Below are 18,709 nucleotides of genomic sequence, written 5' to 3'. Positions count from 1 at the left end.
TGGGATCCAAGCCTGATAGCAATCAAGGTTTTGAAAAAAATAAACTACCTGGCTCAGAGACCAGAGGCAGGATGGCTCCTCTGGGGACATCCCGAGGCTGCTGGTGTTCCTGTAGGTCCAGGCAGAGCTAGCAAGTCCTGGAGGGGGAGAAGGAGAGAGTGTGTGTATTTCAAATTGTTGGTGTGACTCTTCAGCCCCGCTTCTAAGTAATCCAGACATTGGACCTTATCCCAGCACAGTGCTAGCCACTGCAGCTTAAGTTAACAGCCAGCTGTGTGCAGGACAGCCACAATTTTAAAGCCCCGTTTGTTGAGCTTAATAAGGTTACATGACAGGCTTTGGGAATTGGCGCCCAAAGGCAAGGAAGGTTGAGTTAACTAAAATTAATAAGGTGGCTTGGGGGCAAGCATAGGGTATGCAAGATGAGAGTTTTATTCTTTGCCCTGCCACAGGCTTCCTGGCTGACTGTAGGCAGATTGCTCTAGTTTCTTCCTGCTTGTCTTTTCTTTATGGAAAATAGGAACAATAGGTATTGACTGCCTTGCATGAGCACTGAGGTGCTTTCACCTCACGCAGATATGAAAGTAATAAGAGCTCAAGGCAGGCATCCAGAGGCAGGGGGGTAATGAGCTCAGAGCAGGGTGCCTGATGTATAAACCCCATTTGGAAGAGAATAAGCAAGAAGTATTCAAAATAGATCTTTTCCCCCTGTAACAATTATTTCATTTCAATATAGTTCTTGCTGAGACCCAGTCAGTCATGTCATGGTAGCACACCATTTCTGCAACCCAACAGGTATTGCTGCTGTAAGTGCAGAAGATTTCCTCAAGTAAACTGTTTAAGTGCTGTATCTACAACATAAAGCAGTAAACACGGGGAAAAAAAAATATAGCATCTTGCTCAGGGCCCTTCTAGGGTGAGTTTACACTCAGTATGGGTGATATCTGAGCTAGCCTTATGTGAACTAGCTTATGTGTTGTTGTCATCTTGCTAGGGCAGAAGCAAGTTCTTGTTGCCTGAATTCTCAGTAGGGTAAATTAGTACTCACCGAATTCAGTGCAGGTGAGGCCAGACTAGCCTGGTACCTAAGTGAGCTTCCTTGAAAGCTAATCTAGGATCTCTGCAGTAGCTACCTGCAGTTTTGCTTTGTAGATATACAGCTCTTGACCTGAATTATTGTCCATGGACAGAAGAAGGCACTTCTGAAGTGTGATTCATTGTAGGTGCTCATCTCAGGATGAGAAAAATTATGATACAGAAGTATCTGTTTCTTTGTGGTGGATGTAGTAGACCATGCGTATCTAAATTTGGGTGTTAACTGCTTTGTGGGCCTGGGCTAGATTTCAGGTATGGAGGTGGAACGTTCCATGCCCTGTGAGCCAACCAGTAATGTAAATACAGGCTTCCACCTGTAATGTTTCAGAAATACTAGGAAAATACTGCTTCTTAAAACAGTCTCTTTCCTTTCTTCCCTCTGTGCACAGTGAGATACAGTTCAGCTCTTCTAGTACTACCACTTCAGAGAGCCAAGAACCGTCTTCCGGGGATCAAGCAGCGAGCGCGCTTCAGCAGCAGCTCCTACTGATGGTCGCACGAAGGACCCTTTCAGAAAGCCCACGGGTACATTGTAATATCTCATTTTCTAGCATTTTGATAAACTGCTTTATAAACAAATGCTGCAGGCTTGTTCCTGAGACAGTTTTGTTGATTTTTCTGTACTACTTTGCCAGGTATTGCTCATGCAGGAGAAGATGTATTTTATGTTGATGGATGCAATTCAGCTGCTTTCTGCTGACACTGAGTAGTGTCTTAGGGGAGTACTTAAAGACTCCATCACCTAAAATGTTGATCTTCTATCTTTGGTCTTGTTTCATTTGAAAGAAAGAGGACACAGCTGTTAGGATTTTAGACACACTACCAGATTTTAATAGTATGAAGTGTTTATTCCAGATTCATTACTATCCTAAAACCTCGTGTCTGGTTTCACTTTTCTGAATCGGACAAGCAGACTTCTGGATGTCTGTCGTGGAATGTCAAAGCCACCTCCTCAATGTAGCTGGTAAAAGAAAAAGGCCCTCAAAGTTCAGTTTGTATGGTAATATGCAGACATACTTGAACTTTACAGTGTTTGGGATCTGTGACCAATGGCTTAAGGCTGTAATCTGTTTTTACAATTCCTTTTATAGTAACTTTAACCTTCTCTTTTCTTCCATGGCAAATTCTAGTTTGATATTTATGAATAACCTTAAAATGCCAGTTAATTATCATTCATCTTAGATTTTGCACAGGAACTTAAAGCTAGAAGCAACTTGTATAAAGGAACTATTTTAAATTAAAAATAAGGAAGTTGTCCTGAATTGTGTATTTCAGATTTGGACAGAGACTTCCATCTAAAGGCTCAGATGTTTTCCAGATATTTATAATCTTGTAAACTGCCTGTAAATTAGAGAACAATTATCATACCTTTTTTTTCCTCTCTCTTCCGGGAAAACTGCACCGTTCAGAAGTAAGATGTATTGCTCAAGATCACATAGCAAGTTTGTAACACGGCCAGGCAGTAATTTCAGAACTTCCTGGTTTCTGAATTTTTTTTTATTAAACATGAAATTCTGAGCCTGTGTAAGTCAGGAAAAGTTTTGTTACTGATTTCAATGGAGCTAGGGTTTCAGGCTGTCCCTGACACCATATAAACTTAGGAAGTGAATTTTTTAAGCCCTTTTTTGATAGGAGGCACAATTAGACTTAGTGACTTGCTCAGGGCTAGTCGGAGAGTTTCCCAAATGCAGCTCCAAAATCTGACTCCAGCCCAAGTACTGCAAGCCTCATGTAATGGACTTCATCCAAACGTTACAGTTCCATAGGAGCCAAAATGTTCACTTACGCACTCAGTTAAATACGTGTTAAGCTGTTCTGAGGACCGAACAATCAGATCCTCAGGTGTTTTTAATGGACTCCTTGCCACCATTTTGATTTTTTTTTAATTTAGCTACACTCATCTAGATTAGATGAGTGAAGGTAATGATTGCAGTTGATTGAATTTCACATTACTTTCTGTTGGGAAATAGGACCCAAGAGAAACAAAACTGTGCCAGTATTAGCAACTGTAATATTTTAAATTACATTTTTTCTTTTAAAATGCCCCAACTCCATAATAAAGCGACTTTTTAAAGTGGTAATAGAAACACTGAAATTTGGAGTACCTAAACTACTTTTAGATTTTAAAATCAGCGTGGAGAAAGGATTGCAATCAGTCTCCTTTAAATTACTTTGAATTGGTAATAAATGAAAGAATGCTGAACAGCCCGGCATCCCTCGGCATGTCTGAATGTTCAGAAACATGAGTGAGTTACTGTCCTGTGCTGATAGTGGCTGAACTGCCCAGCACTGTGTGGCTGTACACTTTTAGTCAACTGGAGGCATAAGATAAAATGCATAAACTTGAATTTCTTTCTCTGAAGCTTAAACTAGCCTGTTCTACCTCACGTTTGCCAGCAGACTGAGGATGTCAATAAGTTGGTTCCCAGCTGACACGTAGCAATACATTAAGTCACATGTAAATTATGTGTAAGATTTCGTTTCATGGAAAGTGAAGATTAGAAACTATTCCAATAATCTGACAGACAATTTAACAATTCCTTTGTGCAGGTGGACAGTTTGTTTAAAAATCTGTGTTTTTCTAACAGTTACAGTTTAAGAAGGTGATCAATTATTTCACACAGAAATCTCCTTCTCTGACTAGGAAAGTTAATCTAACACAAATAATTCTAATGTAAACATTGCCTAGAGTTTGGATATTCTCTCTGCCTAGAGAGAATAGATAAATGTATTATCCAATGCTGATTAATCATCTTTAACAATGGGGGGTAGAAGGAGGTTGAAAACCACTAGGCTTTACACTGATTCGAAATCTCAGACAAATTCTTCTTGAAAGAAAAATAAGTGATTATTTCTGCCCCCCCCCCAATCAATTATTGGTGTACTTTGGAAAGAAATCACTACTTTGCAGAGGGTTTTTTTGTTCTGCTGTCTAGCTTTGCAGACTTTGCCTGATGGTCTGTAGATAAGCCTCCCTCCCCACAAGTTTTGGTGAAGGAGTGCAGGTATGGAGTTGGAGGAGAACTGAAATGCTATAGTTCAAACACAGGCAAGAAGAAAAGGCCTTAGAATCTGACAAAAGCAATATTCAAAAGGAAGGATTTATGATTGTGATGGTAAGATTAGAGACTCTTAAACTAGTGATGTTTATGCTGTTTGTGCTTGTTTGCAATTTTTTTTTGCTCCTCTTGCTGTTCTTGGGGATGCACACCTAATGTGGTATTAGAAGCATCCCAAGAAAGATAAAAAAAGCTGCATTCTGGAAGGACGGTTGATAAGTCATGCCTCTAGGCCTTAAAGCCTACTTGACTTTTTGGTTAAAAACAAGGATTTGTCCTGTCATGTGGTTTTGTGTTGTGCTGTATTTAGCCTGACGCATGGAAAAATCTTCAAAAAGAAACTTTAGACAAGAAGTGGATTGGGACTAAAAAATAATTATTTTTCAATGAATATTTATTTGTAAAGTATATTATCACTGTTGAGCTCCACAGTTGATATAGCTTCTGTCCATCTGCAATAATTAAGCTGGTGCAATATCTTTGTTTCTAATTTAAAATGAAGAAAATAAATTGTCCCTCAATCCCTTTAAAAAAAAAAATCTGAAACTTCATGTAAATTTGGCCTTTTAAACACCTGTTTTGCTGGCAGCCATATGTCAATGTGAAAGTGTGTTTTGTGTATTTCTGGTTTGTTTGTTTTTAAAGCAACCCAGCCAGGACCCTGAGGATTCTTCATGTTCTTCAGCACAGAGGAAACTGAACAGGCAGTTTTACAGATTTATTATATTCCCTGGCAAATGGATTAAAGTCTGGTATGATCGGCTTACGTTGTTGGCATTGTTAGACAGGTAAGCTTTTTTAAAATGCAACTCTATGTAGTATTACAGTGTGTGGCTCCACACGTATAGAGCAATGCAGATGACTAGAGAAGGAAAAATTAAGCATTGTATTAGTGTCTTAGTTGAGTAGATGCATAGATGCTTGTTTGCTTTGAGTAGAAAAAAATGTTTTTCTTCGGAGTTAGTTTTGGTGGTTCTCACTACCATTTGTCTTCAAGCAGAAACTGATTCATGTGAGCACCAGGCCTGTAGAATAGTCTTTAATTTGACTTTCAGCTGTTGGATCCAATGGTTCTGAGCTTTCTGATGAGAAAATCGGTGTTTTGTGCAAAAATACAGAAGTGGAAAGGTGCCAGGGTATTGTAGGCCAAGTACTCCAATCTTAAAAGAAATAATAATATTATAGAGTGAATATTGAGGAGGCGATCTTTCAGCTGCTCCCTCTGTTCCAGTTCAGTTCTATTTGTTTAGAGAAAATTTCTTGTCTTGGCATCTCTCCTTTTTCTAGTCCCTCAGTTTCATTTGGCATTGACTCTTCAGGCAGTGCCCTTTGCTATTAGACCTCACGTGGTAATCTGCCGGACTACTAGGAACTTCAAACATGTTAGCCTACGTACATAATGGCTGCTAGCTCTCCTATCTCTGCTTTTGGGTGGGTGCTATGCAATGTATATTAATAGGGGCTCCACAACAGAAATTTCAGATGACAGTTTTACATGCTGCAGCAATCGGGCTATACAGTCAGGGAGCTTAGGTCCAGAGCAGATACATACTTATCTGTGGTGTCTTATCTCTGTGTTTCAATTGCATGGAAAGCATCTGCTGGTAAACTCTCTTTTGTTATAGCCTGAATATTAACATCGGTTTTTATCTCAGCTTCAATGATCTAATAGAACACACAAAACGAAAAAAACATCAGATGCAAATTTGGTCTTTCAGCTAATTCTTTGTTGTCAGACGTACATTTTTCATTAAATGAATGCCTTATTTCCTCATTTAAAAGTGTTTGGGGTTTTGTTTGTTTGTTTTTTATAAACATAGACTTGTCTACATTCAAATCAGCTCCATTATGGAATTCCGTTTGGGAAATGAGATTGGAGGGTGCTGGACTTCAGTGCATATGCCTTTTTTCTATACATTTTAGCTATCACAGTAGTTAAGGTCTTTGCCTCGTGGGGGTGAAGTAGTGTTGAACATGGAAATGTAGTTTTGGGAGCAAAACCTCAGACTCTGTAAATTCTGGTAGCGCCAGCATTGACAGTTCATACCAGCTGCAAATGAACCTGCCTTGCTCTAATGAATGTATAAATATTTGTATTTCTCTTAACACTTTTATTCACGTAGGACAGAAGACATAAAGGAGAATGTATTTGCTGTCCTCCTAGTAATTCTTGTTTCACTTCTTGGATTCCTGACTCTGAATCAAGGCTTCTGTAAAGACATTTGGGTTCTGTTGTTCTGTCTCGTGATGGCCAGCTGCCAGTATTCTCTCCTAAAGGTAGGACACAAGTTCATCCAATTGCTGAATATTCTTCTAACTTCTATGAAGGCAAAATCCTGTAAGCAAACTTTTTTTTCTGTTTTGTTTTTAGAGCGTTCAGCCTGATCCTGCTTCACCAATACATGTAAGTCTCGGCCAGTATAACAAGTCTTTCTCCTTTATTATCACTTGTGTACTGTGAAACAGTTGGCTGTTCAGTGAAACACAGGTATAAGTAGTTTGCTGTTCTAGGTGATTTATGAAAATGAGCGAGATGATGCCTGTGATTTTTGAGACTTTGTACTACGTTTAATTAATTTTAAGCTATTTGAATTTTTAACTACTATTAGAAAAGTGCTTGTGCTTTAAGCTAAAATATGCAGTAAAACAAATGCATCTGGATTAGTTTGATGAAATTCAATCTTGTGGCATCAGACAAGCTTTTTCTTTCTAGAAACAGTGACTGAAAACAGCAGACGTTCCAAATTAGCACCTCAGTCATTGGTCAGTTGGGGTTTTAATTTATTTTTTTTTTTGAGATTGGGGATTGATTTTTTTTTTTTTTAAATCTGGTATTGCAGATGTATTTCTCGTTAGTATTATTAGCTCATCAAATGGCACAGGTGTTTTCCCTTTGTTATAATATGGTCACAGTTTCTGTGCTTGTGTCCTGAAGAAATGGCCAAATCTGTGGTTGAACACAAGCTGTAAGGATCTTTGCTGGTTGCTATTTGTCTGTTGAGCGTATCTGAGAAACTGAGCTCTGACAATGACAATCACCTTGCAAGGAAACAGTTCCCTACCCAAGTCTGTTCTCATTATAGGGCTGGTTTAAGAATATCATCCTACAACTGCAACCTGAGCCTTCCACCTGTCACAGTGTCTCAGCGTTTTTGATTTGTGGATCTTGGAAGACATGTCAGTGGTCACAAGGTCCCTTGCTTGCTTTTACACCAGCTGCTTAGTTGCTGACGTTTCTTATTTAGCTCTTTGAATGTTTTTGAGGACTCCCTCTCTTCCCTCAGGGTTCAAAGACAGCATGTTGAAAACTGCAGGTCTGCTGGATTATTTCCCTTTAGCAGGGAGAAATTATTTTTGTCAGTTTAGAGGCTAGAAATACAGGCTGAACTTGAAATTGAGGTTATTTACAAGTGTATGCTAGACATTTCACTGAGATAGATTTCAGAAGATTCTTAGTTTCTTTTCCATGCCAGTTATTATGGGGTGAACTTATGGTATTGTTGGTTATAATACATTCATAGGAAATACCTGTCTGCATAAAAAGTGAGGAAGGCTAATAAACAGCAGCCTACACATTATAGGGTAATATTTTCAATATACTAAAGAAATATTCCTACCTCAGTAAAAAGTTCAGGTTTTTTGGGACTAAAATAATATTATTTGTCAGTTCAACTAGCATGTGTCTAGACACAATAATGTGAACTATAATCAAATAGTTTGCACTTATTCAGACATTAGTAATGTGTACATTTATTTAAAGTATGTGGCAAACAGTTTAATCAAAACTTCATTATAAACCTATCTAGCCCATATTTTTTATAGTATTAAAGACAAATTAGCTAATGAAGTTTAAACAGAACATTTTTTTTGCAGAATCCAGGTTTGCATTTCAGACTCCCACAATACTGTTACAAGTATTATTCACCATGTTGTATTCTGTGTGTCATACGGTAGTGTAGCAAAGTAACAATAGGTGTATTTCCATCTTCCATATGCTTTCCTAAAACTTTGTTGGGGACATCTTCTTGCAAACATTTTGGTGCACTATATGAACTCCAATGGAAATAAAATTTAGAGAGTTTTTCCACAGAGGTTTTTAAAGGTGGGAGGCATTATAGATAACGTTAAACTAGAAGATTAGCTATTTCTACATTATATCTTTTTAACACAATAGGTATTTGTAAAGGCTTGCTTGAGCTAGGAAGCACCACGAAAAATAAGACAACAAGAAGACAAGAAAAGATACTCCATGTACTGTTTCATAATTCATGTAACTACATTAAAATTAAAGAGAATAACATCTCTTGATGTTGATGTAAGGATGCAGAACAGCAGAGGGATTAAAGAATGATCAGTACCATGTCCATGAATAAAAATGCAGATGAGATTTTTCAGTGTGAAACAAACCATCACGAGCCACAGACTTGCACACTGAATTAATTTCTATGCTTGGATCCATGAGTAGCCGCTAATGCCTTATGTTACCAAGGAGGTTCCAAACTTCTTCCCTATCTCTCACATGCAGACTTTGTTACTGTTTTATGTGACTTTGTCATCTCTAGCCTATACCATTTTGAAAGAGACTGCTTTAAAATACCATCTAGTGAATTCAGAAAACACAGTGCCTAGGGATGCATAAAGCTTTTGTTCTGAACTCCGAGTGCCAGTGTCTTCACTTCCTGGTGTTGAGGAGGAGCTTGCTGACTAAACCCTATAAAGTTTGGTAGTCTGGTACAATTTTATTGGGGATAAGATTATTTCTTGCCCCATACCATGCTGTGACAGCTAGGGTCTCCGAGTTGAACGCTGTCTGTATATTGCCACTGTGGTAAGGGATGAGTTTCAGTATGTAGAGTACCTACCTAACTCAGCTAATGTTTTGAATTTTATATTCATTTATGCTCATCTTGTTGAATTGTGATAATGGTTCTGTTTTGATCAGCTTTGATGTTTCAAGTTGGAACTTCCCAGGTTCTACAGCTAATGCTGGCTACTGGCATTTATCGTAGCTGCAGGTTTAGTACTGTTACAAGATGAGAGCCTAATTTTCCTGTCAGCCTGTGCTTTGGGCTTTCCAGTTCTAGTCCGTTGGGAGCTGATGGCCTTTGGTTCTTGTTCACACAGGGGTATGTGGTTCTGGGATGGTGAAATTTGGGAACAGCCTCCTCACTGGAGTGGCGGGGAGAAGAAAATAAAGTCCATCCCAAGTGTGAGTTGTATCCGTTTATTAAGAGCAGAATATAAGCAAGGTGCCAATGACTGCAGGGTATTAAATTCAGAGATCCAAGAGATCCTTGTTGTGTGCATTTCAAGGTTTTAGACAAGTGGCTTTGACTGCAGAGTTTCTTGATACTGGTTAGCGGCAGCAGCAGATTGGGCAATAAAGGCTATGTCTGTAGTAAATGGCTATATAGAAGGATCATGAGAGCTTGTCTGTAAGTCCCTCATAAGGCACCTGTATAGCTCAGGATCTAGCTCAGGTTTACAAAGGCATTTGAGCTTCGAAAGATTGCAGTCATGCTCTTAATAAGATTTACAGAATCACTTGCATAACTTCATTGTCTTGGTCCTATTACCTGCCAAAGCAGATAGCTAACTCAGTTGGGTAGCTACCATAGGCAGTTTCATAAATCCCGTAAGGCACTTTAAAAGTATTTTTAATTTGTCCCTGTAAGCTTTTCTGTAGAACTGAGCACACACACTTTTCTTTTTATATAAAGCCTTCTGTTTTTTTTCTCTTGCATGTGTGCGCCCACAAACAAAAAAATCATTAGATCCTTCTGAAATTTCCCCATCAAAATGCTTTGCAGTCAAAAGTGCTATTTTACTAAATGGAAGTGTTTGTGAAATTATTCTAGCTTTGTTAAAAATCTTAATATCAAAATATGAGATGCACCAGTGCTGTGTTTGTAGGTTGTGAATATGTTTCTAAAACATATTCATGAGAAACACGGACCTGAAAAAGTCAGTGACATTTTTTGGCAGACTTAGGGAAAGGAAGAGTTTTCACTGAAATTTTTATCAGCAGAGAGAAAAATGATTGTTCAACAAATGAGATGTAAAACATAAAAGGAATCCTACTTCATCATTTAAATTCTTCTGAAGGAGAATGCGGAGTGGAGTAGTTTCACCAAGATGAAATCAGTTTTGCATGTCAAAATTTGATGAGTTTGTCTAGTAGAACAAAATGAGCCTTTACTATCCAAAATACCTTGTTGATAAGTTGCACTGCCACATGCCCATTTTGGTGAAGGGCTGCTTAGCTTGGCTTGTCAGTGGCAGGCATAAGAGGGCTTCGCCCCTTTTTTTTGTTTCAAAAGCCTTGAAAAGAGGAAGTGTAATGTTCATCCCCTGGCTGTGGCTTTCAGGAGGTGATGCACTGTCCCAGTGATCCTCTCTCTCCTAGAAAGTGTCTGCTGTTGGCCTCAAACCAATCCTGTCCCGAATAATGTCCCTCACACAAAGGATGTAAACGACAGTGAAATACAGCACTAACACTCGCTGCAGTTCCTCTTTCTTGTGTTGCCTGTTCCCCAGATGTGGGGACTGGAGTCTTTGTTGTGCTCTGGAAAGCTCATTCAGCTCGAGCGCATCTCAAGTGTCCTTCTGAGTGCATCGCTGCTGCATTGCTTTGCCCCTGTTGATCCAATAGTAGGCAAGATTTCCGTTTCAGGATTCTGTCTCATTCCCCACTGCCACCTGAAAAATAGGCAAGGTAGTATTTGCTCACATTTTGCAGGCTGTTCAGACAGCCTTTGAAAACTGCTTCCTCAATCCTAACTACCATTATTGTTGTTAGCATGGTAAGAGTGATTTATTTGGAATAGACTAGACTAGACTATTTCAGTTGGAAGGGACCGACAACGATCATCTAGTCCAACTGCCTGACCAATTCAGGGCTGACCAAGTTAAAGCATGTTGTTAAGGGCATTGTCCAAATGCCTCTTAAGCACTGACAGGCTTGGGGCATCGACCACCTCTCTAGGAAGCCTGTTCCAGTGTTTGACCACCCTCTCGGTAAAGAAATGCTTCCTAATGTCCAGTCTAAACCTCCCCTGGTGCAGCTTTGAACCATTCCCACGCGTCCCATCACTGGACACCAGGGAGAAGAGCTCAGCACCTCCCTCTCCACGTCCCCTCCTCAGGAAGCTGTAGAGAGCAATGGGGTCTCCCCTCAGCCTCCTCCTCTCCAAACTAGACAAGCCCAAAGTCCTTAGCCGCTCCTCAGAGGACATTCCTTCCAGCCCTTTCACCAGCTTTGTTGCCCTCTTCTGGATGCATTCAAGGACCTCCACATCCTTCTTAAATCCCAGAACTGCACACAGTACTCCAGTGCTGAATACAGCAGGATAATCACCTTTTTTGACTGGCTGGTCATGCTGTGTTTGATGCACCCCAGGGTGTGGTTTGCCCTCTGGGTTGCCAGGGCACACTGCTGACTCCTGTTGAGCCTGCTGTCGACCAGATCCCTTTCTGCAGGGCTGCTCTACAGCCACCCCTCTCCCAGTTTATACTTGTGCTTGGCATTACTCCATCCCAGGTGCAGAATCTGGCATTTGGACTTCTTATATTTCATCCCATTAATCACAGCCCAATGCTCCAGTCTAGCTAGATCCCTCTGCAAGGCACCCCGTCCCTCAAGAGAGTCAACAGCACCTTCCAGTTTGGTATCATCAGCAAAATTGCTAATGGTGCATTCATCTCGTACATCCAGACCATTGATAAATACATAGAACAGAGCTTGCCCTAGAATTGAACCCTGAGGAACGCCGCTGGCTACAGCCAGATGTAGCACCGTTCACTACAACCCTTTGAGTTCTGCCCTTCAGCCAGTTCTTCACCCAGCGCACTGTGAACTACTTCGGAAGTAAGAGTTAAATATACACTGTAAACCTAATTGAGTATGTCAGTGTTCTGCTTGGAACTGGAAGGTGTGTGGAGCTAAACCTCTGGACTTCTCGTCATCAACTCTGTCTTACCCAACTGCCTTCAAATAATTACCATGCAAAGATAAAACCTGGGTTCATGTAATTCAAGAGATAAGACAAGAATGTAATATCACGATAAAATAGACTTTGGTCTGGAGTGCACATCAGGATATAAATCATTAAGCAATTGTTTAGACACAATATTTACTGGTTTCTTTTCCTAAGGTGTAGCTTGTATTTAAGGTAAATGAATTGAAGTTTAAAAACAGCCAGAAAGAAATACTTTAAGTTAATTTTTTTTAAGTCAGATTTTTATCATTTTAATTCTCCTTTGATTTTTTTTCATGGACATGTGTCCTATTTTAAAAAAAAAAAAGGCATTAGTAAAATAGAGACTCCGATTAAACAGGTAGGATTTTTCAGTCTGACGATCCATATTCCATGGATGTGAGGTGCAATATAAGCCTGCTAGTTCCCTGCAATCTGCCACCTTATTAACTGATTGATCCCAAAAGACAGTACAGATCAGTTAATAGCAATGCTAACATAGGAACTTGTCTGGCAGCCAAACAAATACGGCCACTGTTTCAAATCAGTAAGTAGACTCCTAAAAGAAATGATCTTTTATTATACTCACTTAATTATTACATTTTACAAATAAGAACAGTTCACAGCAGCTTTATGCAAGGCAAACTTGAATCCTTGTCACTTTGCTTCTGGCTTTTCACACTCAAGGAAGAAGCTTTTGACTCACCAGTGTTTAAAATGTCTTATTTACCCTGAAGCTTGCTACCAGGAGAACTATTAAGATTTTTCTTAAGCGTCTGTTATTCTCCCTGGCCCCCAGCCCCACAGCAGTGTTTTGTAGGATTAATGCAAATCAATCATGTGAGAGATGTGTATGAAAGACGTAAAATAAGGATCCTTCCACATATTAATTCCTTTGGATCATCATTTCAAAGTGCTGCATGAGAGAGAGACCAGAAACTGCTGATGAATGTCACCCCCTCCAGGAGGGACACTGATTTGCTGTCAAGTGGTTCAAATCAACAAAAAAAATTGAATTGTTTTGGTGCAAAAAATCAATCTCCATGCCTCACACTGCACCTCTACTGCTTTTTTATTTCCCAGGATGCAATTAAAAATTAATTTTATATTTCATAAAGTTTAAAAAAAAAAAAAAAACAGCTACCTGAGGTAGACGCTCATTAAAAGAAAAGTAATATAGAGAAAAATTCTTTTTCTATTGAAAAGAAAGGTTCACACAGATTGAGCTTTTTTTTTTCTCCAGAGAAAATGACAACTTCTGCAATAAGTGTGTTTTGAAAGGTCCAGAAAGTTAGATTTTCAAAAGCATAAATGATTGCTGGAGTTAGTGTTAACTGCTTTTTGTGCCTTTTGAATGTCTCCTCTGGAGAAGATAAAATACCTTTTTATTATTAATTAGTATGTATAAGTCATTAAAATATTTTGTCTGACTCCTGACCCTCTCTCCAGTTTAATGCAGTGCACGCAGTAGGAGAGTGAATACAAAATTCAAGCACTTTTTTTCTTTTTTTTTTTTTTCCAGGGGCACAATAAAATCATAACCTACAGCAGACCTGTATATTTTTGTATATTGTGTGGCCTTATTTTGCTGCTAGATGCTGGATCTAAAGACACAAATCCTCCAGTTTATACAATGTATGGCTTGAAGCTCTTTTCGCCTAGATCTCTCCAGTCAGCCAGAGACCATGTAATAGGTGAGTCAATATTTTTCTTAGGACTGTAAAAATGAATTAAGTGTTAGCTGGGGAAGTCTGTGTTTTCCCATGTTGGCAGTCAAATGCATGTTATGGAGGCACAACTCTAAGTCAAATTGATAGAAACATTTGGAATGACTTAAGACGGGGGTGGGGGGCAGCTGGCAACCTTCCCTCACGTAAAAGCAGTTCTTAATGAAATGAGGCTCATAGAAAAGTCTCTATAGAAAACTAACAGTCACTGATGTTATTAGCAAAAGACATCATCTGTGAAATGCAGTTAATCTTTGTAAGAGCTTGTCTGTGCCGAGCAGTTACTGCAGAATAAGCCAAGTTTTAAATTTAATGCCTGGAAGCTAATCCATGCCAAGCCCTCAGATGGACATTCTTCTACTCATGAAGAACATGCTTTTTCTTGGTTAGTTTAATCTTGCTGTCCACGTGATGAGTTAGTGTGGAGCGGCCACTCTGCAGTAGCTCTTCCAACCTGTTTCCTTCTGGGATCATGTCCTGAGGTGGCTGAGAACATTCAGGTATTGCCCCAAAACGGGACTGATGGTCCTTTGGCACTAATTTGGAGTGGCCACAGCTGGAAATACCCCATTCTGTCAGGACACTTCCTCCTGTTACACACTTGCAGCCTGTAACTGTGATGCTGCTCTAGTTGTGTCACAGATACGAGTGCAGAACTGGACTCAGGTCAAGTAGTGCCACACTGTTAGGTATGAAGTAGAAAAGTTAAAGGTTACTGTAAAAGTTGTGAAAACTTCCCGAGAGCTGTGTTGTAGTGTACCAAAGATGACCCATTGGTTTGTGAATTTACAACCAGGAAAACTTACCGTAGTAGAGGAAAAAAATTTGTGATATAGAGTGTATGACCTTTGAGGTCTTTATTCACCTGCGACTGTTGCACTTGCTTTTTGCTATACTCAAGTCAGGCTATTACTGCCTGAAAGGCATACTATTTTTAGGAAAGCCTTCTGGTCCTTTATACGGGTTCATTGACTCCCAATCTTTCTCACTAGAAACAGGGGAATAATGAAGACCTGCATCTCACTTATTTTCATTAGCTTCTTTCATTACTTTCCTTTGGTCTCATTAAAGTTTCTTCTTACATCTTATTTTCCCTGCCTGTCAAAGGTGAACAGTAAAAATGCTGATAAATAATTCAACAAGAATCTTAAATGACTCTTGGGATAGAGATAAATGAAAAACTATAGCAACCAGGATAGGAAAAAAAAGTGTGGTTATAAATGTGCTAATTTTGACTGGCCTCAGAAGAGATGGTGGAGCAGGTTCTTGAAACAGCCTGGAGGAGGTGGGGGAGAGAGGAAATACAGGCTCATCTCCCCAGTTAGCACCTGTTTAACGAGAGAGGGAGAAGAAAGCATTTCCCTCTGTTTGTCCCCTGTTCTTATTTTGCCAGCTCTTATTTTGCTGGCACATCTGTGGGTGTATTTGTTCAAGTGATGTTTGGTGCCATGCTCTGGCAGTTCCTCACTTTGTCTCTATGGGAGTCCCAGCTTCTGGCTGCCATCAATCCTTGCAAGTGTCACAGTGCAGCTACTTCCCTAAGCCATGGCATTCAACATTCTCCAGCATCTTGCTGCGCTTTGAGTACAGATTCCCTTAGGCACTGAAGGTATAGAATTGTTTTGGGCAGTATTTGTTTTGGGAGAGAGGTTGGCCCCACTGAATACCAATGAAGTGTTGCTATTGTTTTGCGGTTTTGCCCATTTGCTAGGTATTTTTGATATCTTTTTATTGGTTTGTCATCATATGGTGACTTTTTAATTTATACTTTACTCATAATTCATTGTTGTATTCCAAGTTGATATGTTGGGAAATCAAGGGATTTTTGACTATACACTACAAATACCGAGGAAAGGAAAAGTTTTCTATTTCAGATGTTTACTATGGTAAGAAGCTAAAGTGATGGAAATCATAGAAAGGACTTACCAAGGAACTAGTGTGATGCTACATGGCATACTATGGTAAAAGTCTTGAAACAAGGTTATAAAAGAAAATCAGTGGAAATTTGTTAGATGTGTAACCTAATTACTTAAGAAATGTGGCTTTTAACAGGTCTGTTTCTTTGCAAACAATCTATTTAGGATCTGATTCTGTTTTATTTTAAATTGATGGTGGTTCTGCTATTGATTTATATTAGTTGGGGAATCATGACTTTAATTCATTCTAACTATGGTTTTCATCTTGAACTCCTTATTTCAGTTGACCTTTTTGCTAGATTAACATACGTAGTGGAAGTAAGCGCACAGAGCCAACCTCAGTCACTGTGTGCTACGGGTGTGGTTAGTGACAAAAGTAGTTACCCACTTAATGTATGATGGTTTTTGTGATGAAACCATTTAAGCATTAGACAGGTGAGTGAAATTATTTGGCAGACATCTCGGAAGAGTAAGTATCAGGTGGTGGCAAAATTTTATGATAGCAAGTCTAAAATTTTATGATAGCCTGCTACTTTCAGCAATGACTGAGCTTCTGTCGGGGGAAGAAAGCTTCTGTGAATGTTATCCTCTGCTGTGTTCAGGAGGGGGAGAACAAAAAGACTATTTCTCACTGAAATAATGCATTTTTTTTCCCTGTGAAAAAGTATGTATTATTACACAGCCAATGGACTAGTACTCAGATTTTTTTAAAAAATAATAATTTTCTAAACTTCTAATATGTTTGCAGTGACATTGCCTCTGCATTATCATTCTACATTTCTCAAAAGACCCAAAGCTTCCAAAGTCAAAATTTGTGTTTCCCTCCTACACTTATCTGGTAGCTACTCATTTAGAGGAAACCTTCAAACCGCAGTGTTAAATGCCAGCAGCTCACATAAGCATCTCTTAGTGGTCCAGCTCTTAAAGGTGGTGTTCTGTATGGAAATGTGTGATGCTTAAACAAATTCTCTCTGGAATTTATAATGCAATTCCAACTGATTAATCAGTTACTTTTATTATCTGCTTCCCACAAGGGAAACTACTGCTCCTAAATTCAATCCTTTTGTAAGTGACAACTGTTTATTTTCCTCTCTGGTATCCTTTGTGCAGGATGAGATAAACAAAGCTACCTTAGCTAAAGAAGTTGTTAGGATTATTCATGGTATTAATTGAGGGAGGGTGAGATGAGGAAATTGCTGTAATCAACCAACTTTTCCCTCCTTGTTTACATTCACCCCTATATATTTTGGTGTATTGACACTATAATGTCTCTGGTCTTCTCCTTCCTTCCCCTGCTTTCATTCAGATTTTTCTGAGGTTGCTACAGCAAAGGCAGTCATTTGGACTGTAAGTCAGTAGTCTAAGATGAGATCTGGCAGTTCTGCAAGTCTTTTGCCTGAGGAACAAGATCTCCTGTGAGTTTCAGCAGTGAGATTTTGGGATAGTTGATCCCATGGCGAGTCCACATGGCCTGCTGGGCAGTTTGCTGTCATGCAGTTGTCTGTCTTTGAGTGGTCCTTGCTTGGCTTGGTATGGCTTGGTGAAATATCTAAAAGAAGAGCAGAGCAGTAAAGGAAGAGGAGATTAATAATGGCATTTGCATGTAAAAGATTGAGAAGACAGTGTTTCCTCATGTTCTTATGTATATATGATTTGTGCCAGCAACAGGAAGTTGTGATGAAGGGCGCATTGTGAATGCAAGCATACTTAAGTGAGCCCCGTCTGTGTTTACCACTTGAGTGTGTTGTTTTTTCTCCTGCGTTTGACTTCCTCAGCAAGATTTACAATATTAGATAGCAGTACTGTATAATACGATGAAGATAAAAGCTGTCAGATCAAACTCGGTGTTTTGTTTTATTTTAGCACAAGAGGGATTAGTAAGAGGAGCTGGGAGTAAAATGTGAAATTAGCATTCAACAAAGGACACAAATCCTGTTGTTACCTTTGTAAAATTTGACTGGGGTGGGAAAGGGAATAAGTTGTACTAGTGGTTTGTTTAATTTGCTCTTTATGAGAATGAATAGGAGGAAACTGCAGTTTTTCTAGCACGTAAACTAAGAAATACATACTTGTTTACGAGGAATAGTGGCTGACACACATCTGTCCTTCACATGTGGAACATTCTGGTTCTAGTACAATGAAGCAGTAAGAATATGATTAAATGTGTGCATGTATCCTTGAAAGTTGACAGTATTGGAGACTTGGGTCAAGTGTGTGTTTAGATGCTTTGCTAGACAACTTGTGCTTAGTATTTTCTAGGGTGGAGCTATAAATGGGAAGTGGGAAGGCGGAGTGGCTGGAAATGAACAGAACATAAGACTAGCAGCACAATTACCTAAATTATGACTCCTGCTTTTCCTTGACTGTAAGGCAGCCTTTTAAATTAGCGTATCTATTTAGAAAGAGACTATGTAAACATGTCAGACTGGGTTTTACCCCTGAGTTTCTTTACTGTTTTTAATCTTCTTTCACTACTGCAAAGTCAAGGTCCATGCTGCTGGAAGCTGGGGAAATATTCTGGGGAAGTTTCACTTTTGTCCCATTTTTACGTGCTGCTTTAAATGTTTGCTGTTGATTGCTGGCAGATGCAGGATACGGTGATAGCCAAGATACTTAGGATCTTAGCCATTAAAATATTTTTTGTCTGTTTATATTGAATTGTTATACCTGTGCCTTAACCATCTCAGATTCAAGGAGGAAGTTCCAAAGTCTGCCAATTGAAATTTCTGTACTTTAAATAGAACAAATATAACTTCAAAAGTATTTGAGAAGCAGTAAGGAGGCTACATAATGCTATTTTTTCTGCTGCTGCTTTTATCCAGAATAAAACTTGAAGTGAACCTCTGAGCTTTAGTTCCTTGCATATAAAATAGAATAATTTATTTTGAATACATGAGGAGGAAAGTGTAATCGTTAAGGTTCAGGTATGCTCACTT

At 39.2% G+C, this 18,709-nt stretch overlaps 1 protein-coding gene across 1 annotated transcript in view; it reads left to right on the top strand.

Annotated features, from left to right (window-relative positions):
* PCNX2 (pecanex 2) overlaps nucleotides 1-18,709 on the top strand; it is a 160,211-nt gene that overhangs the window by 38,715 nt on the left and 102,787 nt on the right. The window contains exons 9-13 of the mRNA XM_075146457.1: nucleotides 1,485-1,620; nucleotides 4,800-4,942; nucleotides 6,278-6,431; nucleotides 6,526-6,558; nucleotides 13,653-13,824. Coding sequence (XP_075002558.1) covers nucleotides 1,485-1,620; nucleotides 4,800-4,942; nucleotides 6,278-6,431; nucleotides 6,526-6,558; nucleotides 13,653-13,824 — 638 coding nt within the window. The remainder of the gene's footprint in view (nucleotides 1-1,484; nucleotides 1,621-4,799; nucleotides 4,943-6,277; nucleotides 6,432-6,525; nucleotides 6,559-13,652; nucleotides 13,825-18,709) is intronic.

This window comes from Calonectris borealis, chromosome 3, assembly GCF_964195595.1.
Source record: "Calonectris borealis chromosome 3, bCalBor7.hap1.2, whole genome shotgun sequence".
In the NCBI taxonomy this organism is placed as follows: Eukaryota; Metazoa; Chordata; class Aves; order Procellariiformes; family Procellariidae; genus Calonectris; species Calonectris borealis.
Note: the sequence above shows the minus strand (reverse complement) of the source record. Positions and strands in the feature narration are given on the sequence as shown.